This window comes from Cutaneotrichosporon oleaginosum, assembly GCF_008065305.1.
Source record: "Cutaneotrichosporon oleaginosum strain ATCC 20508 chromosome Unknown ATCC20508_contig02, whole genome shotgun sequence".
Taxonomy (NCBI): Eukaryota; Fungi; Basidiomycota; class Tremellomycetes; order Trichosporonales; family Trichosporonaceae; genus Cutaneotrichosporon; species Cutaneotrichosporon oleaginosum.
In genome coordinates, this window is record NW_027072171.1 from 1,135,937 (window position 1) to 1,160,347 (window position 24,411).

General features: G+C 58.4%; 11 protein-coding genes across 11 annotated transcripts; 4 read left to right on the forward strand and 7 right to left on the reverse strand.

Moving 5' to 3' along the window:
* Positions 1 to 1,241: 1,241 nt before the first annotated feature.
* Positions 1,242 to 1,511, reverse strand: COLE_02155 (uncharacterized protein; the record flags this gene model as incomplete). The annotated part of the gene is made up of 1 exon (XM_018427363.2): positions 1,242 to 1,511. The coding sequence occupies one exon, from the start codon at positions 1,509 to 1,511 to the stop codon at positions 1,242 to 1,244; it is 270 nt and encodes an 89-aa protein (XP_018279545.1).
* Positions 1,512 to 1,688: 177 nt separating this feature from the next.
* On the forward strand, positions 1,689 to 2,603 carry COLE_02156 (uncharacterized protein; the record flags this gene model as incomplete). The annotated part of the gene is made up of 3 exons (XM_018421321.2): positions 1,689 to 2,028; positions 2,063 to 2,469; positions 2,502 to 2,603. 3 exons carry the CDS (start codon positions 1,689 to 1,691, stop codon positions 2,601 to 2,603), a joined length of 849 nt encoding a protein of 282 aa, XP_018279544.1.
* A 107-nt stretch (positions 2,604 to 2,710) lies between these two features.
* COLE_02157 (uncharacterized protein) lies at positions 2,711 to 3,406 on the reverse strand (the record flags this gene model as incomplete). Its single annotated transcript, XM_018427362.2, has 1 exon — positions 2,711 to 3,406. One exon carries the CDS (start codon positions 3,404 to 3,406, stop codon positions 2,711 to 2,713), a length of 696 nt encoding a protein of 231 aa, XP_018279543.1.
* Positions 3,407 to 3,548: 142 nt separating this feature from the next.
* Positions 3,549 to 4,336, reverse strand: COLE_02158 (uncharacterized protein; the record flags this gene model as incomplete). Its single annotated transcript, XM_065626192.1, has 3 exons — positions 3,549 to 3,758; positions 3,807 to 4,106; positions 4,172 to 4,336. The coding sequence occupies 3 exons, from the start codon at positions 4,334 to 4,336 to the stop codon at positions 3,549 to 3,551; spliced, it is 675 nt and encodes a 224-aa protein (XP_065482461.1).
* Positions 4,337 to 8,220: 3,884 nt separating this feature from the next.
* On the forward strand, positions 8,221 to 8,700 carry COLE_02159 (uncharacterized protein; the record flags this gene model as incomplete). Its single annotated transcript, XM_018427361.2, has 1 exon — positions 8,221 to 8,700. One exon carries the CDS (start codon positions 8,221 to 8,223, stop codon positions 8,698 to 8,700), a length of 480 nt encoding a protein of 159 aa, XP_018279541.1.
* Positions 8,701 to 10,909: 2,209 nt separating this feature from the next.
* Positions 10,910 to 12,425, forward strand: COLE_02160 (uncharacterized protein; the record flags this gene model as incomplete). Its single annotated transcript, XM_018426617.2, has 5 exons — positions 10,910 to 11,068; positions 11,102 to 11,163; positions 11,204 to 11,790; positions 11,840 to 12,108; positions 12,141 to 12,425. The coding sequence occupies 5 exons, from the start codon at positions 10,910 to 10,912 to the stop codon at positions 12,423 to 12,425; spliced, it is 1,362 nt and encodes a 453-aa protein (XP_018279540.1).
* A 663-nt stretch (positions 12,426 to 13,088) lies between these two features.
* COLE_02161 (uncharacterized protein) lies at positions 13,089 to 14,845 on the reverse strand (the record flags this gene model as incomplete). The annotated part of the gene is made up of 7 exons (XM_018426616.2): positions 13,089 to 13,452; positions 13,487 to 13,589; positions 13,625 to 14,020; positions 14,056 to 14,235; positions 14,291 to 14,379; positions 14,429 to 14,473; positions 14,742 to 14,845. 7 exons carry the CDS (start codon positions 14,843 to 14,845, stop codon positions 13,089 to 13,091), a joined length of 1,281 nt encoding a protein of 426 aa, XP_018279539.1.
* Positions 14,846 to 16,869: 2,024 nt separating this feature from the next.
* Positions 16,870 to 18,458, forward strand: COLE_02162 (uncharacterized protein; the record flags this gene model as incomplete). The annotated part of the gene is made up of 5 exons (XM_018425329.1): positions 16,870 to 17,067; positions 17,129 to 17,557; positions 17,604 to 17,744; positions 17,781 to 17,876; positions 17,910 to 18,458. 5 exons carry the CDS (start codon positions 16,870 to 16,872, stop codon positions 18,456 to 18,458), a joined length of 1,413 nt encoding a protein of 470 aa, XP_018279538.1.
* A 197-nt stretch (positions 18,459 to 18,655) lies between these two features.
* COLE_02163 (uncharacterized protein) lies at positions 18,656 to 19,585 on the reverse strand (the record flags this gene model as incomplete). The annotated part of the gene is made up of 4 exons (XM_018427360.2): positions 18,656 to 19,020; positions 19,061 to 19,312; positions 19,351 to 19,462; positions 19,493 to 19,585. The coding sequence occupies 4 exons, from the start codon at positions 19,583 to 19,585 to the stop codon at positions 18,656 to 18,658; spliced, it is 822 nt and encodes a 273-aa protein (XP_018279537.1).
* A 178-nt stretch (positions 19,586 to 19,763) lies between these two features.
* On the reverse strand, positions 19,764 to 21,657 carry COLE_02164 (uncharacterized protein; the record flags this gene model as incomplete). Its single annotated transcript, XM_065626193.1, has 9 exons — positions 19,764 to 20,197; positions 20,230 to 20,320; positions 20,353 to 20,457; positions 20,546 to 20,601; positions 20,634 to 20,840; positions 20,873 to 20,983; positions 21,017 to 21,378; positions 21,415 to 21,444; positions 21,479 to 21,657. 9 exons carry the CDS (start codon positions 21,655 to 21,657, stop codon positions 19,764 to 19,766), a joined length of 1,575 nt encoding a protein of 524 aa, XP_065482462.1.
* A 205-nt stretch (positions 21,658 to 21,862) lies between these two features.
* On the reverse strand, positions 21,863 to 23,368 carry COLE_02165 (uncharacterized protein; the record flags this gene model as incomplete). The annotated part of the gene is made up of 7 exons (XM_018422950.2): positions 21,863 to 22,240; positions 22,280 to 22,354; positions 22,387 to 22,432; positions 22,465 to 22,816; positions 22,849 to 23,021; positions 23,057 to 23,196; positions 23,228 to 23,368. 7 exons carry the CDS (start codon positions 23,366 to 23,368, stop codon positions 21,863 to 21,865), a joined length of 1,305 nt encoding a protein of 434 aa, XP_018279535.1.
* Between the last annotated feature and the right edge of the window lie 1,043 nt (positions 23,369 to 24,411).

Below are 24,411 nucleotides of genomic sequence, written 5' to 3' on the forward strand. Positions count from 1 at the left end.
CGTCCAAATTGCCCGCCGCGCGGGCCAGCTTGCCCACGCTGCCGTCGGAGTTATGGGCTGCGGGCCTCTCGGCCTCCTATGCATGGCCGTCGCCAAGTCTTACGGCGCCCGCGAGATCATCGGCATCGACCGCGTGCCCGGCCGCGTAGCCTTTGCGCGCAAGTACGCTGCGACGCACTCGGCGGTCAACCCCGAGAAGGACATGATGGCCGAGACGGACGGCCAGCGCGTCGCTGTAAAGGGACGGGGGAGCAAGCTGCGCTTGGTCGGCGACGAGATGGCGTGGCTCGACAACTGGGTCGAAGAGCACCTCCCCAAGTGGGGCGTCCAGCACGGCCTCGACGTCGTCATCGACGTCACCGGCGCCGAGCCGTGCATGCAGCTCGCCGTAGCCCTGCTCCGGCCTGGCGGAACGCGTGAGTTATGCAAGCTAAAAGGTGCTGACGGAAGTTATCCTCGCAGGTATGGGTCGGCCCCTTACCCGCTTCCCCACGCTGGAGGTCGCGTCGAAGGAGCTCAATGTCATCGGCTCGCTGCGCTACACGTCGCGTTGCTATGAGGACGGCATCCATCTTGTCGAGCGTGGTCTCGTTAATCTCGCTCCCATCGTCACCAAGACCGTACCCCTCTGCAAAGCCGAGGACGCCTTCAAGGCCGCTCGTAACGGCACTTCCACGGGCACCGACATGAAGGTGGTCATCATGAATCAGGAGTAGCCACCACCGGTGTGTATGGCTTGTAACGCGCGGAGAATGTCGAATTGGAAGCTCTGCTTTATGTAAGATATGCACACCATGAGAGAAGAACAGGTGATTTCGACCTCAGTAGGTGAGGGGTGTGTGGAATCTGATATATCTATGATCCATCATTGACAAAACGCAGTCTCTGTTCGTATAGTGGCTAGTATGCTCGCTTGTCATTTTCTGTGACCGCGGGAGACCGGAGTTCAATTCTCCGACAGAGAGCTTTCATTTCTCTTTTGCTGATCATATTCTGTCTATTATGCTGCGTAGACTGGAACAGCATCACAGTAAGATCAACAGAGGCATGAGGCAGTGATCACGAGGATAAAAGATGACAAGGGCAACCACGCTGTGAATCCAGGATGCCGTCGCTGACAGCAACGGCCTTCCCACCGGTTGAGTTGGGTTTCAGAAAGTTCCATGCTCAGTCACACGCGGGGTACTGTGCACAGCTAAACTTCCTGTTCACGGCCAGAAGTGTGGCGAACAGCGTCACATTCAGACTCTACTGGATGGGACACGACCCCTCTGGCTCGGTAGCAAAACGAAGCTAGCTGAACATTTGTACAGCACCTCAGGTCGAACTGGGAGTCGAACCCAGGCTACAAGAACTGATCCTGCATCAGAATCTTGTGTACTGACCGTTATACGATTCAACCCGTGCAAGGACAACGACGCAGCCTGACTCCCACTCCCATAACACAGTGGATGGGAGAGGCAGAAGACAGCGGGAGGGTGGCGCATCGGCACATCGGCACATCGACACATGTTCCCCGTTCCTGATATCCAAATCGTAGGCCCCAACGTGACCAACAGCGAAGGACTGATCTCGGTGTCTCACAATTCCGGCTGGCTAAGAAACCGACACGGTCATCTCCGACCCAAGCATGACGATTCCGGTACACGTCACATCAGCACTTCCCTCATCTCTTACTCAACATCACCATGGCTACGCTCTTGAATCTAGACGCCAATGTTGAGCATAAGACGGGCGCGGACCGCCCGCGCGTCGGCAAGTTCCGGAAGCCGAACCCGCCCACATTCTCCAGTGAAGAGCAGCGCGCCCGGTACCAGAAGGGTCGGCTGGCTATCGCGGCGCGCATCTTCGATGATCAAGGATGGGGCATTGGGTGCTCGGGCGGTCTCTCCGCGCGTGACGCGGTTGATCCCGATCTTGTGTGGGTGCTGCCGCGCCGCAAGCCGTTGTGCTCCATCGTGAGCGCCGACCTCATAGGCGTCAACCTCGAGGGTAACATCGTTGTGCCCAGCGAAACGCTGCGCGAGTGTGAGTGACAGGTGGGGAGACACTCTGATCCTAGATGACCCCGAATACGTGCCCCTTCACCTCGCAATCTATCGCGCGCGGCGTGATGTGAATGGTATCGTGTCGGGCCACACACCGCATGGACGCACGTTCTCGGCACGTGGTGAGACCATCCGCATGCTCTGGCAGGACTCGTGCTTCTTTTCAGGCCGGGTACCCGTCCTACCTTTCCTTGCTGGCGTGAATGTCGCCAAGAATCCCGAGGGTGTGACGAGCAGTCTTGGTGACGGCAAAGGCCTGATCATGCAGAATCGGGGCCTTCTGATGACGGCTGCGACAATCGAAGGCGCCATCGCGACGTACATCCGCCTAGAGAATCTGTGCGGGAATCAGTTGCTTGTCGAGGCCGCCGTCAAGGGGCGCGGGGGCAAGATGATTGAGGTCGGCGAAGATGAAGTCAAGGTACGCTATTTGGCTGCACAAGCTGATGTCAGTTCACAGTGCAGAACGTTGGGAGTGAGCACCACGCATGGATGATGGGTATGCCGTACTATGCCCGTTGGGATAAGCGCACAGGGGGCGCGCTCGTGATATAGAAGGATGAAGTGGTCGGCAGTCAGCAATGAGAGCAGGCGGGATCGGACGCCCACATTCGCTGATAGTTCCCAATATGACATCTTCACACTCAACGACTTCTTGATGACTACTGATGGGCCCGAACCCTGTCCTCACAATCGCAACACTGGCTGCAGCACCCGAGTCCCGTCGCGCGGTGGCCGGTCTGCATTGTCCAGACTGCGCGGTCCAGCAAGTCCTTGATGGGGCCATGAACCTTGAGTGCTGGCTCAGCCTTCTTCTTTTTGAACAACCAGAAACGTCGGCTACCCTTCTTCCCCACATTTCCGCCCTCGTTTTGCTTCCCCTGATCCTTTGTGTTTCTGGTGGCGGACAGTCCACCTTCGCTCTCGCTGTCCGTCTCGCTCACGGGCTCGTCCGCGAGGTCCGAGCTCACCCATCTCTCGCCTTTTTCAACAGCGGTGCGCTCGCTGGGCATAGTGCTACCTACACGCGTCGAGCGAGCGTCGTATACTGAACTGTGCCGCCGCGAGCTCGCAAGGCTTGGAGCCAGACCTTTGGTGGATGGTGTTATGCGTTTGCGATACGAGGTGGGGGGAAATGCGAGCGCAGGCCCTGCAATGGCGCTGGCCGGCTGCGACCACGCATTGGAGAGGAGCGGGGAGTCTGAGTAAACGGAAAGGTAAGACATCGGGCGTCCGGCTGATTGCGGGAGATGCGAAAGGACGTCGGCGGTGGTAAACCCGCGGGTGATACGCTCTGTGAGGTGTAAGAATGCCTTAATGGTCCCCGGGTCAAGTCCGCCGTACGCGAAAACCTCCATCGCCGCAGCGGTGAGCGCCACCGAGTCACGCGAGCGTGCGGTTGGGTTCGGCTGCCTTCAGCGTGGTCAGACTCCCAACTCACCACATACACTCGGACCTTGTCCTCGTCGATGGGAACGCGGTCGGGCGTGGCGAATACCTTCACACAGATTTCTCGGAGCTGCGCATTAGCCAGTTCACACTGTCCCCCACCTTGCGCCAATCCGGGCCCCAGTTCACGCCCAGCCGCTTGGGTGCGCGCGCCGAGACACCGCATGGGTCATATACGGCAAGCTGCCCCGATGAGCGGTCGACTACCATCGTGAGCCAAGCATTCTGCCACCAAACTGGGAAAACAACATGCTCGTAGTCCTTCAGCGAGCCAGAGTACTGAGTCAGCCCCACCCAGACTCTGCTCACCATGATACCGTGGAAGCTCTTGGATACACGAGCCTCACGCGACTCGTTGATCTTGAATCTATGTCGCGAGAGATTACCCCAGAACTCGAAGTCCAGCAGGAGAACATGTCGGCGAGCAGCCTCTTTCGCGAATCGACGGACGTGCGTGTTTAGCAAGATAGGGACGTAGTTGTACCATCGCGAATGGCGCGAGTAGTACCATTTGCGCGCGGTAGCCCAGCGTCTGCTTAAAGCGAAAGGCGCTGTGCTCCACTCCTGTTGTGAGGTGAGCCAACGGTCGACCATCTCTGTGTGCTTCGCCTGGTATCAGTGAGAAGAACCCCAGGACACGGGCATAATCTGGCTCTCCGGACAGTTGGACGTACTGAGAGGGGCGTTAACCAGTGGGACAGTATCGCGGCCGCCAGGTCGTCACCGTCGTCGCTCCACACCGCCGGGGTGTGATATGCCGAGTGCCCGTCGTCTTCGTCGGCGAACGAATTGCGCGGCTGCGGCCCCGGAGCCGCACTGCACGGGCTGTACGCGGGCATGGTGATATCAACTTTGCGCTTGGTTAGGGAGTACGTAGTGAGGGCCCTATACAGTTGTGGGATGAGCCGCTTGAATACAGGAAGTGTGATGAGAAGTAGGATGAGACGACCAGCGATACGTGAGCGTGCGGTAGGTTCAGTGCGTCAGCCGCTGCACGAGTAGTCAGAGAGCCAGTGGCGAGGTGCTGTGCGGAAGGCCGTGCGTGAGAGAGACCGAAGTGTTACATCTGTGCATTAGCGATGTGGAGCTCGCTAACTTATGATGTCTGCCAGTCCTAGGACGGAGTCTGGGCTCAATCAGTGCCACACGGGCGCGAGCATGTCTCAACACCACTACGGCAGATTAGGTCTGAATGACCAGCTAGCCGATAGTTCACAGCTACTGCTATTGTACGGTTCTGTAAGGTCAAGCCGATCAATCACCGCTGTGCCTGCCCTCCGCTCCGACTCAGACAAGCCCACTACTCCTTTCGCTTTCGCTTTCAAAAGAACAGCTCCTGTTGATATCGTTCCCCGCCAGGGAGTTGAACCCTGCTCTTTCGCGATAACTCCCGGCCTACATGACCAGGCCCTTCTTGACTCTCTGTTGAGAGGCGAATATACTAACCGATATACTAGCGAGGAGAATGAGGAAGCTCACCAGCCGCTGTCGTTCTTCGCTCTCGGCCAGCGGCGCATTGTTGGATCCAAGTGGGCCTCCGAAGGCTCGACAATCGTGCATCAGATTCACATTTCGAGTTCCAATGGAAGCAAACTTGTAGGAAGCAATTTTCAGATAAAGGGTCCTGTACAGATCATTCCGCCTCACTCTCAAGCGGCAACTTGGCGGAGTGGTTAACGCGATTGACTCGAATGTCCTAGCGAGTATAGGCTTCAATAAATTTCCTTCGGGAGCGCATGTTCGAATCATGCAGTTGTCGACCTTCTTTTTGCATCGAATCTGACGGCAATCTGTTGTAAGATGGCGTTAGATCATTTCTGACGGATGCTGATTATGGCTGTGTGAAGTGCGGAGGAGAAGGGCAGACTCGCGTTTTGAGTCTGAACACACAATCACTCTGAAACTCAATGTCCATGTAGCTAGATGTCGTGCGATCGACCCATAGAATAAGCGTGGTATGTTACCACTCCACGATCATCAACAGTGGACGTTCATAATGGGGCTGCACAATCCGCCGATCCGTGGCTCTAGCGCCACAACGCCAGAGTGTGGCATTCAAGGCCTACCAATAAACACAACCCCTGGTAAAGTGCTCCGGGGTCCAGTTGGACAGCAGTTACTTTGTCCCAGCTCATTCGACTTGTGTGCGTGCGTGGGACCAACTGAGGAGATCAGGTGACACACGATCGTAGCATCTCTGTCTACGACATCTTCGGCAGTCGCAGCGGCGTAGGTCAGGGCTGCGAAGCACATCTCGTTCCCTCACATGTGAGTGCACGCAGGACACCTCTCATGTGCAAAACGCGATGGTGCTTGGTCCAAAGGTAGGGCCTAAGAGTTGTTCCTTCTGCACCGCATCAGGAGGGCCGAGTAGCGTTAAGTGCATTCGAGGTACAGATGCTTCCGAACGATCGGACGGCTTCAGCCGTCAGCCTTTCACGCGATGGGGCCTGAACGAAGACTTATTGACAGGGAGACAGGAACTTTGGTCTGGATGTTGTGACTCACGCAATCCCCTCATGCGGCTTTGAGGAACGCCAGGCACAGCGCGCTTTCCCGTCGTCCCAGGCTACTTCGTATCGCAAAACTCCAGCTGTGGAACTTCCACGAGGGCTATATGAAGGGGCAAGCGAGATCCCGAGAGGGGTCCGATACGATTTTAACGGCATGCATGCCCCTCCATCTACAGAGGCCATCAACAGAGGAGAGGCCCAACGGAGATCCACGAACTACAATTGTAAAACTCATTCGTTCAATAGGTGTTGGGCTGCTTTCTGCTGTACTGACTGCAGAAGATATGTATGGCGTAGTCGATTGCAGCTTGTCTGCCGACTCAAGCAAGCAACACGGCACTGATCCAGGCCCTGGGAATCGTGCCCTTCTGATCTTTGTCAAGGGGCTTGATGGACTCGTGCCGCATAGCGTTCCTGCATATATTGTAGCTGGCACCACTTGACACAGCGCGATATGGGGCTCTGTTCCTCTGTGCGCGGCATGCGAGTGAGAGAAAATCCACTGAATAACTTCGACCCCGCCTGCCTCAGGTCTTCCGGGTGTGTCTGCCGGCTGTAGCAAGAACGAACCACCGCTGGCGATGCATCTACCTGTCTGGCGCTATGATATAACATCAACTGCATTTGGCCCTTTCGTCTGTGCTCTGGTGGCGATCGTCGAGCGAGTGAAATCGCCCCTGCGACAACGACATCACACTCAGCTGGAGTTCGCCTGTCGACCACCGCGTCATCCTCATCTGCGCGTCTCAATCATTGACGCGTTTTGCCCTCCCATTTGGGCATGCGCCACCACATTCCCCCACCCTATCTTCCCTGTTCCATCCCGCTTGGCTGCTCAATAACCTAAAACATACTCAAGATCGGATAACCTCCGCTTCAGCGACTTCATCGTCTCAACATCTGCCAACCCTCCTGCGGAACCCCTCAAAGCCCTCCCCTTGACCACCCACTCCGCGACACAGCCTTCTTCACAGCCTAATGCCTAAGTTTTGATTGTCTCGCCATTTATAAGATCACATTAGGCTGGTCGCGGGATTGGTGAGGCGCTTCTGCGCCATCTTCCATCTTCCAGCGCCCTATCCCTCCTTCCAACCTCTTTGACCGCATGACATCCCCACCCCCAAGCTCGCGCCGTCGTGCTTGGTGGGCGCCTTCTGCAGGCACCGAAAGCTCTCGCGTTCCACCAGATCGGCTCGACGTTACGAAGCACGCGGCCTCCGTACTCACCACCCCAGTATCAGCCTCGACGCCGTCCACCTCGACGTCAGCTGCTTGGGCGTCGGCAGTCCAACAATCGCAGCAGACCTCACAACCAGCGCACGCACAACAGTGCCATCGCCCGCCTTACACGCCTATCTCGCCCCCGGCCAAGGTCAAGGATCCGGAAGGAGCGTCAATTCGAGAGCATCGGCTGGCCTTGCCACAAAATCATGGTGATCGTTCTCCCCGCAAGTATGGTGCGCAGCCTCCACTCGAGTATGGGTCTGGACGTAGCCTATCATATGATAGAGAGAGGCTACCCGGCGTGCGCGAGGGAGAGCGAATCGCTCCTGGTCACGAGGCGGGAAAGCCGATGCGAGATTCTGGGAATTCCCGAGCCCCCCCGGACTATGAAGAATACGAAATCCGCCTCCCGCCGCTTAACTATGCGCCCGGTCGGGGCAAAGAGTTGCCACACAAGCGAGGAGAGCGCGAGGAGAGACTGGGCAAGGGCAAGGGGAGAGCCGAGTCTGTACGGATGGCTGAACGACTTGAACGCGACGATGACGACGATAACGAACGTAGCAGCTCACATCGGTCACAGCCCGGGCGCGTATCCGGGACATCGGCCAGCCCTGCCCCGGGCGCGTTCAATGGCTGGGAAAGCGCGACGTTGTACTACCACGCAATTCATCGTTTACCGTCACTGTCCGTGAGTCCAAGCCACACGTGGAAGGGGGCTGGGGTTGGGATTATGCATGCATGCGGCGTGGCAGCGTCACAGCTGCTTGCTGCCTGGAGAGGTGAGGAAGGGACAACCATCTGTGACATTACGGAAGCGACAAGGAACCAAGGCACCAAGTGCAACACCAAGACCAAATAAGGGTGATCTGGTTTATGCCTCCCGCAATGGCCAGACCGATAATTAATTCCTATGCTCCATGCCGCGGATGTGGCCCTCACCTCAGCAAGCAAGCTAACGACAGTCATGGTGCTCTACAATACTCGAGATGGCACTGAAGTCGGCGGAAACTTGGGGAGTGTCACGACACGCGAACGACCTGCCGTCATACGCACGCATCATGGCGTTTTACAGTGGCGAACGCGTAGAGGCCGCATCGAGCCGCGCGACTAGCGAAAAGGGCTCGGCCAAGGAAGGCGTCGATCTGCGCGTAGGAGCGCCTACCTCCGCCTCGGAGGGTTCCAAGTCGGACTCTGAGGCTCAAATCGCCGTTGAAATTGTGATCGTTGAGACATTCGTCCGCCGCCTCGACGCCATCATCGAGGCACTGCAAGCGCAGATGGCGCCGTACAACTCCACGATGCCGTGCACGTATCTTGTATCCTCCTGGCGAGAGATCGGTGATCGCATCGCTGCAAGAGGCCCTTTGGAGCGTCGGAGGGAGGATACATCCAGGAACAGCGTCAGTTTATCCACAGCCTCAAGGGTCCTACAGACCATATCACCGGCTACTGGGCTTACACACTGATACTAGGCTAGGGAGCCGCCCGAATTCACACAAGCAAGAGCTGCGCCCTCACGCAAGCGAGGGCGAGAGCGCGAGGGTGGCCCAGTCATCGGTTTATTGCCGCTTGTTGTTGGACAGAACTGGGTCGTCGCAGCCGCGAATACTGCGACCGGAGAGGTCTTGATATTTGACGCGGGTCATGCGCTGGATGCTGCTGATGCGGATATTGTGAGTACCGTATTGTGACGCTGCTGATCTCAGGTGGCGGACGAAGTCATGGGCGCCATGCACGAGACCAGTGACTACCGCATGCGGGTCTTGGCGAGACACCTTAGGGTAAGCACAAAACGTGGCAGCCCGAGGCCACCCACAGCCCGAACGAGAGTTGGCGAGACGCATGAGGTTCGGATCGATCTTCCTCGCTAACACCGTAGCCGCCCGACCGCGTTCCACATTGGCATACTGTCCTGCTTGCTTGCGCCGCACTGGAAATGTTCGGCTCATCTGCGGCATCTACCGCGGACTACGCGCTGACGGCCTATCTCGGGCTCTGGAGTAAACTTCTTGCGCAGGGTATCACTCTGGCTATCCCGCCCTCATTTGATCGCCCTGCCGCCGCCCAGTCTGCACTGTACACTAAAAACGTACTCGCGAGCCGGGTCCTGCGCGACCGCATCGTGTGGACGATCCATACGGGTACGCTTGCATGTCCATTCCGAGGATATTGGTAGTTTCCGCATGCCCACCGCAGCGCGTTGCAAGCCAGCAGACTACACTCTGTCCGCATGATGACGATGTTACGGGATTTTCATGCACAGCGTGAGTCACGCTCCGCGCCGTATCAGCGAGACTTGCGCGTCCCAAGCGTTGGACCTTGTCCTCAAAAGGAGTGACACTCAGCATCCCCGGAATGACCTTATTCTTTGTGAACTCAGCGCCAATCTACTTGCGCCCGAAGTGTGCCACAAGGCAATCTGCCACATCCCGAGATATTCGGACTGTAACTTAGCCACCTGGACTGTCGGGCAAGCCACAGCCGTCTCAGGGCTTGAGCCTTCCACTATCGACCGTTTCAGCCTGAGGCATCACCTGCTGTGTTCCTCATACTTAGGCACCTACATCAGATCCGCACCCGAAAATCATGGGAATCGCGTATGCGGAAGGCCTACTGCTGAGGCTGTTCATGAGAAAAATCACACGCGGCGCCGATTAGCCCCGCATGGCCTCATGAATGTCACCGCAATCAGGTCCTGCCCCTCCGCCCCTGCTGGGCCGGCGGTCAAGGCGGACCTGTCTTGACAGGACCGCGTCGGCCCAAAAGCGTGGTCCGGAAATCTCGGAGAAAGCCATGTGATAGGAGAACCTAGCTAATGAAACTTGTTTCAAGCCGACTCGGAGGGTCGGGCACGACGATCGAGTCCTCCGCACTCCGCACTCCCCGCGGTGCCGACGGAAATCATGAGGCAGGAGATCGAGTGCCGTCAGCAGCTGAAACAGCCGCTGAAACGAGATGAAGCAAGGTCCCAGGTTCAGGTCCCGCTCACAGCCTCTATCGATAACTGCCAGCATGCATAGCTTGCGGAACGGTTTGTCACGTTGCGAGGCTTGCTTGTGCCGTTGGAACCGTATCCAAAACGGTGAGAAGCCCCGATAAGTCCACAGCAGGTGGTAGCGCGATGTAACCTTACACGGGCTCTCAGCCATTAGAGGGAACTGGGTGGCGACTGGTAGGAGCTGCAGATAGGAGCTCTCGCCGGAGCCAAATGGCTGCATATAACGAGCCTGCCGTGCTCTGTGATTGCCACAGCACATGTCATTGTCAGTCGTACCGCACCGACACACTTGGTGCGCAGACGGCTGTTCGTTATCAGGCTCCAGCACACTTGCCCGCCGCCCTGCCCGATATATGTCCTCGTTCTCGTCTCGGTGTGACATCTCGGGTTCTATCCACGTTATATCGGCCAACTGCGGGCAGTCAGGAGGTCTGGTCGCTCCTGGAATGGCCCTGACGTCGTTGCTGTGCTCAACTCCGTGGACCCGTCAAGCTCGGTAGGGCGGGCAAGCTGCCCGCTTGCCCGTTATCGGGCAATCCCCGCGTTCCACTGTCACTTGGGTGGTGGTATTGTTCAGGCAGATGAGTGTACTTAAGCGATAGACGTGAGGTCAGAGCCCACTCTCAGCGACGTGGGAACCCATACTCTACTTGCTCACAAAGTTATTTACTGCGATAATGACTGCCGACACACAGCCAAATGTCCCGGAAACTGAGCTGCCACAGCCCACCCGCTCCACCGCCGACTTCTGGAAGGTCGCCAACTCTAAGCTTATCAGGTATGGCGGGCAGTGGAGTGACGTCCGCATCGTGCGCGCCAAGGGTACAGTGATGTGGGTAAGTATCTGCGCTCGGCAAAACTGACAGCAGGATGAGAACGGCAAGCGCGTGATGGACTGGACGTCGGGACAGATGTCGTCTGTGCTCGGCCAGTGAGTTCACATGGCACCACTCCGCCCAGCTAACACTCAGCGGTCACCCAGAGATCGTGGCGGTTGTCGACAGATACATGCGCAACCTCGACCACCTGTTCAGTGGTATGATTTCCGACCCAGTTGTGGACCTCGCGGAGGCTCTCACGAGCATGCTCCCGCCTCAGCTCAACAAGTGCATGTTCCTATCTACGGGCGGCGAAACGAATGAGTGTGCGCTCAAGATGGCTAAAATGTACACGGGCGGACACGAGATTGTGTCCCTCAGCGCCTCGTACCATGGGATGACGCACGGCGCAGGTGCCGCGACGTTCTCGGTCGGCCGCCGCGGCTACGGCCCCCAGCTCCCTGGCAACCTCATCCTTCCTGTGCCGTACGCGTATCGCTCTCCCTTCCGGCACGCGGACGGGAGTTACGACTGGCGCACTGAGCTCGAGTACGGGTGGAACCTCGTCGACCGACAGAGCACGGGCGCGCTCGCGGCCGTCATGATCGAGCCGATCGTGTCCACCGGCGGCATCATCACCCTCCCCGAGGGATACCTCAAGGAGCTCAAGAAGGGATGCGAGAAGCGAGGAATGCTGCTCATCGTCGACGAGGCACAGACGGGCATGGGACGCACCGGAGGTGCGTTGGCTCATCGAGAGCGGAGAGCAGGCGCGGCCGCTGACGCCAGACATGTTTGCGTTCGAGCACGAGGGCGTCGTCCCAGATATGCTCACGTTGTCCAAGACGCTCGGCGCAGGGCTGCCACTCGGCGCGACAATCGTCACCGAGGAAGTGGAGCGCGTGTGCGCCGAACGCGGCTTCTTCTACTACACGACGCACCTGAACGACCCGCTCGTTGCGGCCGTCGGCGCAAAGGTGTGCGAGATCATTAAGCGTGACGAGATGCACAAGCACGCCGCGAAGAAGGGCGAGCTCCTGAGGCAGGGGCTCCTTGGTGTAAGCCTAATCGCCTGCGCCGCTCACACCAGCTCCAAAAGAAATACCCGTGCATCGGCGATGTGCGCGGCCGCGGGCTCATGATGGGTATCGAGATTGTGCAGGCCGACAAGACCCCGGCGGACGAGCTCGGCACACGCGTCAGCACACGATGCATGGAGCTCGGGCTCAGCTGCAATGTCGTGCAGCTGAAGGGCATGGGAGGCACGTTCCGCATTGCCCCGCCGCTCACAATCACGCCCGAGGAGATTGCCGAGGGAATCGCGATCATGGACCGCGCGTTTGCGGATGTGTTGGCTGAGAACGAGAAACAGTAAACGTGAGATTCAATGTGCGAGATGTGAGCATATGTTGCCGGGGTTCGGTTACGAGGGGGTATGACGTGAGCCGTTTCGGCTATCGCCGCTTCTCAGGAACAGGGGCGCCCACGTCCTCGCCACCCGCAACATAGTCCTTGGCACCGAAACGATGGCCGACACCACCAAAGCAGTCTCTGTCCTCATCACAATCGTTCAAAATGTTGATATGCATGCAGAGGCGCTCCACGCGACAGGGCCCTCGGCACCGCCTGCTTTCATCTCCTCGCTAGTATATCGGTTAGTATATTCGCCTCTCAGCCGAGAGAGCCTGATCTCAGATCAGGAATCACCGCGAAAGAGCAGGATTCAACTCCCTGGCGGGGAACAAGCAGTTAAAAGCCAATCTTTTGGTTAGAGCGATAAGCCTAAACATTGTTGCACCTCACAGGCTTGGCCACAGACTACACATACTGTGAGAGACGAGTGGCGACAGACAGACACATAGTTCGATGTCTTCGAAATCTGATGGCTCGATGTCAATCGTCCTGCACATCCTCAAGACAACCCAACAGATATCCATACGCACATGATCGTGACAATTGTCCTATTAACGTGTCCGTCCGCTGGCGATTCGCCGCCAGCCCTACATCAGACCACCGCGCTCGCAGCTTTGCTTCTAATCTAAAGGAGAGCCGCGACAATGCTGGCAAAGGCAGCAAAGGCAAAGGCGGAACCCACGAGCGACTCGGCACGGCTGCGCGCGCTCTGGGCGGCAGTAGGAGCAGCCGACACGTCGGGGATGTTCTGGGTGACGGTAACCGGGACGAGGGAGGTGGCGCCGTCCGACTTGGTCATGATGGAAGAAGTGACCGCGGTGGTCTGCTGGCGGCCGAGGTTGTTGTTACCAGCGACGGGGCCGTCGGCGGGGAGACCGCCTTCAACACCAGGTGTAGTCGAAACCTCTGCGCTGAAAATGTTCACGTAGTTAATCTCATAGTAGGCGGTGCGGTAGTTGGAGCCGTCACCATGGACATAGGTCGTGTAGCTGGAGTCAGGGTGAGGCAGACACAGAAACATACCAGTCCTCGCCGGAAGGGTAGGCAGGGCATCCGTTCGAAGCGAGTGTGCTGGCAAGACCAGCCCAGACACCGCACAGAGTTGTCTGGAGAATCATGGTCTGGGCTGGAAGGATCAGATAGGCCAGCAATCTAACTCACGGCCGAAGTAACGGGTAAAGGTGCAGTCCTTGTTGCCCCAGTAGCCAGTGGGGGTGCCGAGAATGCTCGTGTCGATCGTCTTGGCGTTGGCAGTCAGAGCCGCGGGCACATTGGGGCGCGAGATGAACCAGATCTTGATGGCATCCGCGGCCCACTCGGCAACGTAGACGCCACCACCGGCAGCGGCGAAGGCGGCACCGTACGACGCGGGGTCGGTGTCGCGGGCCGTGCACCCCGAGCCGTACGAGTAGCCAATGGAGCAGTTGTGCGAGCCCCAGTTACCCGTCATAAGGGCCTGGTTAGTCTGTGGGGCGTAGCAGCCGTCCTCTGCCGAGTGGAGAGCCATCTGGTTGACAGCCTGGTGGTGGATACCCTCCATGATGTCGATCTCACCGCCTATACGTCAGGAACGTACGAGCGATGGTACTTACCAACGGGCCAGTCTGGGCCGACAGTCCAGAACGCGGGCCACACACTGCAGCCGTAAGGCATGTGGATCGCGTCTAGGACCCAGACGGTGCCGACCCCATACGCGCGCTTGCTGAGAAGGCGTGGTGCGAAGCGCTTGGTCGTGTGCCACGGGTTGGCGACGACAGTCGAGGTGTCGTCGACTGCGGTCAGCCAGGACTCCGGTGCCACTCCGAGAATCGGTAAGGCTCAGCGTACCCTTCATGATCGTGGTGTTCCGCGCCGTCTTATAAATAAGAGGTTGCGAGTTGTTCCACTCAGCGGTACCATACCAGAACACCTCGCCGCTGCACTCGTCAGCCGCGGGCACTCTGTAGTGCGCGTCGGAGTGCTCACCTGGTGGTGTTGTCGTAGAAGCTGTCGGGCCAGTTCCACCCCTGTCTGGTGAGGTTAGCTTCGGATGCCTACTTCCGTCGGATTGCATGGACGACGCCACGGCGAACGGTGCACCGTCAGGCCTGAAAGCAGTGCGGACTGTGAATTTGTGGGAACCATCCCAACCGTTGCTAGCGCCATCACGCCACCCACGCCGGCTCGATCAATGCCGGCGCCGTCTCATACGATGTCGACGCCATCTCGAGCAACCTCTGCACCGTCTGTCTCGGTGCCCACCACCGTTCATTTCACTTTCACTTCAGCGCTCACTTACAGGAAGTTGTCGCCGGCCATGGACTCGGCGATGGGGTAGACACCGGCGCGGGCGAGGGGCGCCGCTGCGGCGGCAACAGCGAGGGCGAGGGCGAAGGGGGTCATGGTAATTGTTGACTCTGGATACAAGGGGGGAGACAACAGACGAAAGAGTGTTGTGAGAGTGCGCTCTAGAGAGCAGAAGGAGATATGAAGCGCGATAAATGAATGTGATGATGAGGCGCGGCAGGGAGTGGGGTCTGCACGGCGTCCTTTGTGAGCTGTGAGCGAGGTGGGTGCATGGTGGCTGGGTGCGAGGGAAGCTGAGGCGTGTGCGATGTGTCCGTCCGTCCTCCCCTCGCTGGTTTGAGTAGTGGGTCAGAGAGTGAGCAGTTCAGTCTGCGTGCCGGCACGTGAGAGTTGTCCTGGGCTGTGCAGCGCGGAGGAGGAAAACACGAACACTGTAGAGCTAGAGCGGACTAAGAAATTCAAAGTCTGTAGCCCGTGTTTGAGGGGGTCTCGTATTTGGTTGCGAAGAGCGGCTATCGGGATTATGCCGCTACCATCTCATGCGCCTCACATCTCACAACTGCACGTCCCACCGCTGAGCGCCACACTTCTTCTGCCCTTACGCCATCGGCCCAAAACGCCAGAACCCGAACACCAAGCAGCCGGCAAGCCGGCGAAGCGACATGCCGCCTCCATGCCAACGGATCTCACTCAATACACCTGGGCTCACTCCCGTGTCTCTCAGCTCCGTTACCCCTTGTTGCGAGCTAAACAATGCAAAACCACCCACACACCGACACGCTCCTACTCTATCCCATAGATGACTGTCCACTTCCATGAAGGCTGGGAGACAGCATTGTGGTCACTGTTTACACCATCTCCCACGACCTGCTCTGAGGTGATAAGTACAGCAATGCCGCTGGCGTTGAGAGAGGGTATTCCTCAAGGAATGCGCTGACCGCACGCACCTTGGAGCTGTGCTCAACCGAGTAAGCATGCACGGCCCGCTTTTGGGAGCTTGCGACTGAAGCTTCGCATCGCACCAATCCCGGGCACCCCAGAACCAACACTCCGCAGACTCAATAATCGTGGCCGGTGCTCCTTGTTGAAACTCCGGGAATCACGCCTCACGCCTATTGCTCATTGCTCTGATCGAGACTCCAACATCGCGTATGCTTGACAGGGGTACCTTATCAAGTGATAGCCTCGCACTTCGTCACCGTTGTATCTATCAGCGCAGATGCGCCTTTCACGTCCATTTTTTTATTCGGGCTGAGGCGGGACCCGAGAATCGATACACCGCCTTTGCAGACTATGTTTATGAGGCAGAGGCAGCGGCCGACAGAGTTGGTGGCGTCACTCCAGCCATGATGAATTGATGCTTCCGGGTGTATCTCGGTCCATGTGCCAAACCATAGGAGCGGAATGAGGGTCGGTAGACGCGACTGATTTTGAGGTCGATACTCCTTTCGGTGGGTCTATCGAGCCCGCTGATCCAGGCGGTATGCCTAGCCGCATGAAACAGTTCTTGAAGACGGCGATACACGTGTCACCTTCGTACACCCCACCCGACTCGCCGACAGCGTGTCTGCGCCACGAACGGATAGGGGCCACGAGCAAATCGAGGATGGCGCAAATGGAGGTTAATCCGCACGGCCCTCCCGTTTCGAATTCTAGCCTCTGGTCTCTGGCAGACACACATCACACACGCGCACACACAGCCATACGCGGAGACTGATACAGCACTCCGGAGCGCGGCAACACATCCGCACTCTGTCGCGTGTCGCGTCGTCGCGTGGCGTTAAGGAGCGGGCGAGTGACATTACATCACTCGTGTGATCGCGTCCTCGCGCCTCGCCACCCAGCACCCAAGACGCTGTTTGTCACCGCCCAGAACAAAGTCTTCCTTTCCTTTTCACCGACCTCTTCTCATTCTTCTCATCATCATCCTCATCATCCTCATCGTTCTCATCATCCCCCACCACTTCTTCATCTCTTCTGAAGTATCGATCACATCTCTGCTCTTCACGATGCGGACCTCTTCGGCGGGCCCCAGCCTTACCTCCTCCTCTTCTTCCTCTTCCCTTCCATACTCACCCGGTCCTAGCACCCTCTTTTCTACCTCCTCTTCCTCCACTACAATGTCGGATATGTTGGGCGCAGCATCCTCGTCATCAGCACATCCTTCCCCTCCCAAGCCTAAGCTTGCCAAGAACAAGATCAAACCTCCCCATCCAGACAAGACGAGCGCAGCGGTCCAGGCTGAATCGTTGGCTGAGCCCGAAATTCCGGCTGAGATGTGGCGCCAGACCGTCCTCGACGTTCTTCCTCCGCTTGAAGTGAGTGTTCCTTGAAGGCATTGATACATTGTTGCTCATAGTTGAGTAATGCTAACGGCAGTCTACTTCTCAGTCGATTGTTGACAGATGGTACTCAAGCGGCGTTTGGGAGGGCCCGGTTCATGCGTCTCTTGCAGAACGCGAGGAAGGCGACTTGTGCTCGGCGAACCCCAGGTCAGAGCACAAGGATGATGGCAAGACCAAGAATGATGATCACACCAGCCCTTCTGCTCGCGCGATAACGGCTGACAGGGACGGCTCACTCTGGACGGATGTGACTGCGCACAGCCACGGCTTCGACGTCGACTCTGTGCGTGCCGCAGGCTCCCGCATCATCCACACCTTCCTCAGTACAATCTGCGCTCCTAGCTATGTGCTCCTGTGCGGGACGCGGTTCTCCAACGCGCTCTATCCAGCCTGCACTTGTCACTCCAAGGCCAAGGCGGACGACTTCCTGCGGATCGCTCTTGAGGTTATTGGGCTCCCCAACGTGAGTGTGAAAGGATAAGTATTCGTGAGCTCACCCCAACAAACAGTTCAATGTTCACGAGCTCGACCGCGTCATTTTCGTCTTCGAGATGTACAATCGCTGGTTCGTACTGCTTTTCACTCCCCAGTTGTTAGTGGTATACGATCCTGCCGGCTACTCGCGCCTGGAGCCTGAAGTTGTTTCGAAGGTATGCGTCTGTTGTAGGTTGAACTGATTGAGCCAGCTTGCGGACCATGTGGCCAACGCCTTCCTCAGCGATGCCTGTCGTTGGTCAGACCGCAAAAATGTTCCGGATAGTCTTGACACCCTCATCATTGCTGTAAGCCTTGTCAGCTCAACGAGCTAACTCAAGCCCGATATCGCTACTGATCCCTCTGGATCTCTTGTCCTCGTTTGCGGCGCAGTCGAGCTCTTGGTTAATCTGCGTCCATTCAATCATGGTAACTTTGCCGGCGTCGAGGTAGGCCTTTGGTTCTTGTCCGAAAGCATTCACAGGGATCTCACCTACGAGCACTGCAATCACCTCCTTAACATAGCTTTGGATGAGGTAGAGGGAAAACTAGACAAGGGCAATCACCTGGCAGGAAGCACCTCGGCCGGGCTCGTCTCGAAATCGAAAGCTCGCCCGCGGCTCAACGCACCCAAACTTCCTTTCAAGGCCAAGCGTCGCGTTAAACGCAAGACTCCCGAAGTCGCGGTTTCCTCGCCATCCCCGCATTGGGTGTCGCCGGTGCTTGCTTCCGCTCTTCAGTCGGCTAACAAGAAGTCGCTGCCGGGTACTAAACTCAGCAAGGTTTTGTATGATCGCATCGTCTGGACGTGCAACTCCGGCCACCTCCCTAACGGTGCTGTGTGCACTTGTGACTGCCTTGCGGAGTACCTCGAAGGTCAGTCGATATAGCCCGATCTCGAGCTGCAGTGCGCCTTCCTGGGGTAGCTTCGGCTGGGAGTTTGACGTGTGAATAAGTAGTGAGAAAGTAGTGAGGAGGAGCCTGTCCAGCATGGAACACGAGAGATAGTAGCAGTGTGTAAGAAGCTCATTAGACTCCACCCGTTGATGTACAAATGTGCCGCATGTGCAACGGTCTGATTACGTCCCTATAGCTTATAGTCCTCACCGTCGACAGCCTCGAGCCATTCGTACAACTCTTGCGCCTGCTCGTAGGCCACCTCCTCGCCGCCTTGCTCGGCAAACACTGCGTGCACTTCGCTGTCGTTGAGCACACGCGGTCCGCCCGCGGCGTCGGCCTCAAGCTGCGCCTGGCAGAGCTTCTCCAGACGGACAAAGTATGCCACGGCCGCGTCGACGGTCCCCGCGGCTGTGAGGATACCGTGGTTTTGAAGAATGACGCCCTTGCCGGTCGGGCCGAGGGCCTTGCAAATCGCCTGCCCCTCGGCGTCGTCGAGGACGACACCGCCAAAGTCATCGTACAGCCGCACGGTGTCGCCGTACTGCGCGCCCTCTGAGGTCAGCCATCACCACGCCTCTCTTTCGGCACGCACCAACAGAAGCCAAGTCGATATTCCGGCCGAGACAGCTAAACGCTCTCCCGAAATAGCTGTGCGAGTGCGCGGCAGCATGGATATCCGGGCGCGTGCGGTGGATAGACCCGTGGATCGCGAAGCCGGCGGCATTGAACAGCTGTCCGTCGCCCGGGTGGCCGCCGCCGAGCACGTTCCCGTCGTGGTCAATGAGCAGCAGGTCGGACGCGGTCATCTGGCCGAAGGCGACGCCGTAGGGGTTGACCCAGAAGGCTGGGGTCAGCTCGATGTGGATCAGAGACGAAACCCACCGTGCGGGTTGACGACGTCGCGCACCGTGATGTGGCCGGCGACGCCCTCGTCGTAGCCCAGCAGAGCGAAGATGCGGAAGGCGCCCGCGAGGCGCTCTTTGAGGTGTTGGCGCTAGGGTTAGCCCGCCAGAGGGCAGTTCACCATTTTGAGCTTGGTCGCCTCGTCGCCGCCGCGGAGGCGGAGGACGCTCGGGCGAGTCTCGGTGGCGGTCAGTGTCTGTGTCTGTGTTGCCATTGCAGTAAGGTAGTGGGCGGTGCTGAGACCGCGCCAATGCTAGTTGCCGGACGGAGTAGGCCGATCGGAATCTCGGCGTTCATCCCCGGGGATCGACCATCGCGGACTGCCCCACTCCCAAAATTTGGCGATGTAGGCCGCACCCATGACATAGTGGGACATAACACCACTTCGACAATCATACCACACCCCCTCGCTTGGCCCGCCGCATTGCCTCGCTCTTCCGTATTCCAAAGTCGTCTGCGAACACCTCGGACACCTCCTCGAGACTCAACCCGGAGGTCTCGGGATAGCAGCACCACACGAATACCCACCCGGCCACACACACGAGTGCGTACAGCGCAAACGCGCCGGCGGGAGTCGCCGCTTCCATGAGCGAAAGGAACGTCGCGGCCACCAGCAAGTTGGCGGACCAGTTCGTGGCGGTGCACAGGCTCGTGCCAAGCCCGCGGACCTCGAGGGGGAAGAGCTCGCCCTGCTGCCATGGGATGTTACCGCTGCCGGTCGCGTATGCAGCAACGAAGAGCATCATGCTCACCAGCACCAAGAGGGCCTGGGCGCGCGGGTACTCTGTTCCGGGGACGAGGATGCCGCCCGTGTCGTGCGTCAGCTCTGCGGTTAGCGGCGACGGGGGGAGTACGCACGGCCGAAGAAGAAGGACGTGGCGAGCAGCGCGAAGGCCATGAGCGGCACCGTATAAAGCATGATTGGACGGCGGCCGATGGGGTCGATGATCTGCGGTCAGATAGCATGAGCAAGAGACCTACCTTGAGAGCAAGGAGTGTAAAAGCGCAGTTGACACCGGCGATAATCAGCCCTGTCGCTGTCGCGTTCTTAAAACCCATTGCAGCGAAGATGGACGCCGAGCTATGGTTAGTCTGCATGCATATGTCGCCCATGCCTTCAAGTCTCAGACATACTAGTACTGCGTGTCAGATGCCAACGCCTTTATCAGCTCACCATCAAAGTGTTGAAGCCGCATGCTTGCTGCAATGCCTGCAGCCCACACCCGATCGCTGTCGTCAGCTCTTGAACCAAGCCCACGCACTCAATGCCCTCCGGTACGCGCCGACGTGGAACAAGCTTGCCGCCCGCTCGCGCACTGTCGTCGTCCGCTCGACTTGGACGCTCTGCGCAACGGCGCGCGTCATGATCTCGACTTTGCGGACCACGTCGTCCTTCGTCGCGAGGGGATATACACGCGAAAGGATGCGCTCGACGGCGCGCGTATCGCCGCGGAGGAGTAGGATGCGGGCTGCCATCAGCTTGGTTCTCGTTCAGACATACGCGACTCAGGGAGGAAGCCAAGAGCCACAAGCTGCACAGCAGCCGGCAGCGCGCCGAGGCCGACCATCCACCGCCATCCGGCGGGCGAGCGCGCGAATAGAGCACCAATCGCTGCCGTCAGTTCCCCGTCGTCCAGAGACGTACAGTACGCCACGACCTGTCCGAATGTGCACACGACCGCATTGACCGTGACGAGGCGGCCGCGCATGCGTGTCGGCGCCAGCTCGCCAATGTACAGCGGGGCGATGCAGGATGCAAGGCCCACTCCGAGGCCGACGACGAACCTCCCGGCCACCATGATGGAGACGGAGTGCGCGGCGGCCTGCAGGAGCGCGCCGGCGATGAAGACGATGTTGGCGAGGAAGAGGATGTCTTTGCGCCCGCGCGCGTCCGAAAGCGCGCCGGCGCCCAAGCCACCAAGGAGTGCACCCAGCGTCGTCGCGCTCGTGATTGCCTCCTTCTGGATAATTGTTAGCTTGGCGCCGAGGTCGGTCCCGATCACAACGCTGGTGTCAGCTTAGCTCCTGTGCGGTAAGGCTTACAGCGTCCCGCTGATGACCCCGGTATCGTAGCTGCTGTCAGCATGCACGGGAGGGTAATACATACCCAAATAGAAGTCCGGAGATGGCTGCAGCGCTGACGAGCCACCACACGAAGGGCGTGACGCTGTCCTCGCCCGCCACGACCACAGCAGCCTCGTCCACTTCGGGAGCATGTCGGTCATCTGCTAATGCAGATACTGCGCCCGGAGGCGAGGTTGCCAGCGGGACGTAGCCCGCAGTCATGGTGAAAGAGATATTGACAGCGTGGCTTGCTACGCGCGTGTGCAGTGGAATAAAGTGCGGAGTCGAGTTCACGTCCGGATTTGGATGCAGGTTGGGTGGCAATCGATTGTGACAGGGTCTGGACCTGGCAGGTGGAGGCACCGTCATGATCCGTTGTGATGGGGATGATGCATATGCTGTGACGACTTAAAAACAACCTGATGATCTACTCCGTCGACCCAGACTCATCCACAGACGCATCATTGCGATGCCGGCGCTGAAGACGCGCGAGATTCCCCTTCTCGAAGCGCCCGCGAGAGAGGCTGGCAGCGGCACGTCTCTGCACCATCTCAATGTCGGCGGTCGCGCCCTCGATATCGATCTTGGGGAAGGCAGGCACGTCGTGCGTCCGCTCCTTCGGGACAGGGAGACGTGAGGCGGCGACAATCTCAGACACGTTGGTGGGGTGCACGCGATCAGGCTTGACGACAGTTGCCTGGCTGAGCACGCGGCGGAGGTAGTCGGATGATGGGCGGGACGCGGACGACCATGCGCGCAGTTTGGGCAGCGTCGCTTGTACGTTCTTGTAGCCACGTTGTGTGGGCTGCGGTAAGCTTTGGCGCTTTGGCGCGGCTCAGCTCACCTCGATCCATGGCACGTCGAGGAGCTGGAAGAGCTCGCGTTCGTCGTCCACAAGAATCGCCGTCTTGGGGGGACGCTATATCAGCTGTGTTCATACCTCGGACCCACCCCTTGTCCAAGTGGCTGCATGCCGCCGGGCCAAAGCTTGAGGCCGCTGCTATCAGCGCAGAAATGCGAGAGACTCACCGCTTCCGCGCCTCCAAAACCATGTGCCTCACAAGCCATTCCGCACCAGTGTCCCAAAACAGTCGGTACGGGACACTCTCCATGGGCACGATCCGTATTTCCAGATGGCGAAGGGGACGGTCCTCTCCGAGCGAGCTAAATCCTCCCATCTGCACGTGTGTTGGGGGGGAATTCGGCCCGCTCATGAGCATATTGTCTAGCCGGAAGATCCCCTCTTTCTCAAGAGTGCGATAAAGGTCCCGGATGCCCGACTCCTGCTCTGGACGCTCAAATGCGTCGTGCCACACAAGCACGTTGATCGACTGCGAGTACGCAGCACCGCGGCGGTATGCCCCGACCAGTTCAAAGTTGTCTACCGTCAGCTCGCACGCGATGCGGGCGCACACTTTGTGTCGGCGCTGCTGAGGGCCTGGCCTAGCCGTTCTCGGTATTCTTCTACCTCGGCGCGCGAAATGGCACGGTCCTGTACTTTCAGAAGCTTGATGAAGTTCTTGACTTTTGGCTTGACCCGCGGTTCTTCCAACAAGTCCTCCAGCGTCCGATGTCCACTATATGCGCTGAAATGAGCAACTTGCGGTCGAGAATCTCTTACAGTGCGTGCGCCTTATTGATTCCCAGACTTGGTAACCGGTCGAAGAGCTCGCGCGAGATTTCCTCCTCTGTGAGGCTTTCTAATCCCGGGCTCTTGTACTTCTGCAGAAGCGCCCAGATCGTCGTCCACACGAAGTTGTTCTGGTGTCAACACGTTCCTGTACCGGCTCACCTTCGTGCCTATAGCGTTCTCAACTTCACCAAGAGTCAACAGCCGGTCGCCGTCCTTAAGGAGACGCTGCGCGAGCGTCACACGCGCATTCCTATACTCCGGGTTCTCGCGCTCGACTGCGTTGGCCAGATCGTCGGCCATTATCGCCCCGCCGCGGCTGTTTAGTGGGACCAGTAGCGCATCGAGGAGAAGGCGAGAGGGAATGAATATCTCCTGATAGTCTGGCATTAGCGTGAGGAAGGTGACAGAACTAGTCGTACGGGGATGTGTTGCCTGGATGGACTGGAGGGACGAGCAGAGCCACCATCTTGCTGAGGGCGGCCTCGTGTGGCCAGAAGAGGAGGGTTCTAATGCGCCGCCGGGAGATTCAAGAGGAAGTCTAGACACGGACTCCGTAGCTCCGCTCGGCGCCACTGGTCGTTGCTCAGAGCTGCTTTGCGTGCTGATCGAATCGGTCGAGCCGAGGGCCGTGGTGACCGAACGGGAGAGCGCGAAACGAGCAATGGGCAAGGTCCGAATGGAATTTGCTCGTTTCCATACATGCGCACCGAGCATCAGAAAGAAGATCACTCGGGCGCGTCGTGGGATTAGTTGAGGTTAGAGATCCAAACCAAAGTTGTGATCAGAGTCGAGTAACGCGCCTCCACCGGCCCGCATGTTCACTATGGAAAAATGCCTCCGCAGCTCGCTCTCATGGAATGACTACACTAATGACATGATGCACTACTCTACTCTCGACGAACAAGAACGACGACAGCCTATTACCTCTACATATGCGTTTACCGCGTGCGGATGATGCCAGCGTTGATGAGCTTCTGGATCTTCTGAGAGATCATTGGGTTCTTCATGTGGTCCATGAGTGCCGAGGGGTTCTGCTGCGCGTCCGACAGAATCTGGCGCATGATCGGGTCGGCCATGATCTCGGCGACCTCCGGGTCGCGCATCGCACGCGAGTACGTCTCCTCGTCTGTCTCCGTTGAGCGCTGCGCCTGGAGCTCCTGCATGACGCGGTTCATGTTGCTGCTGATCTCCTTGGAGTGCTTGCCCTCGGTGTCGGCGTCCATGGCCCGCTGCAGCGTCTCGAGAGCCTTGGTGTTGTCCCGCATCGCCTGCTGCACGAGCGCCTTGCGGATGTACGCCTTGACAAAGGTGGCGTCACATTTAATTGCCTCCTCGGCGTCCTT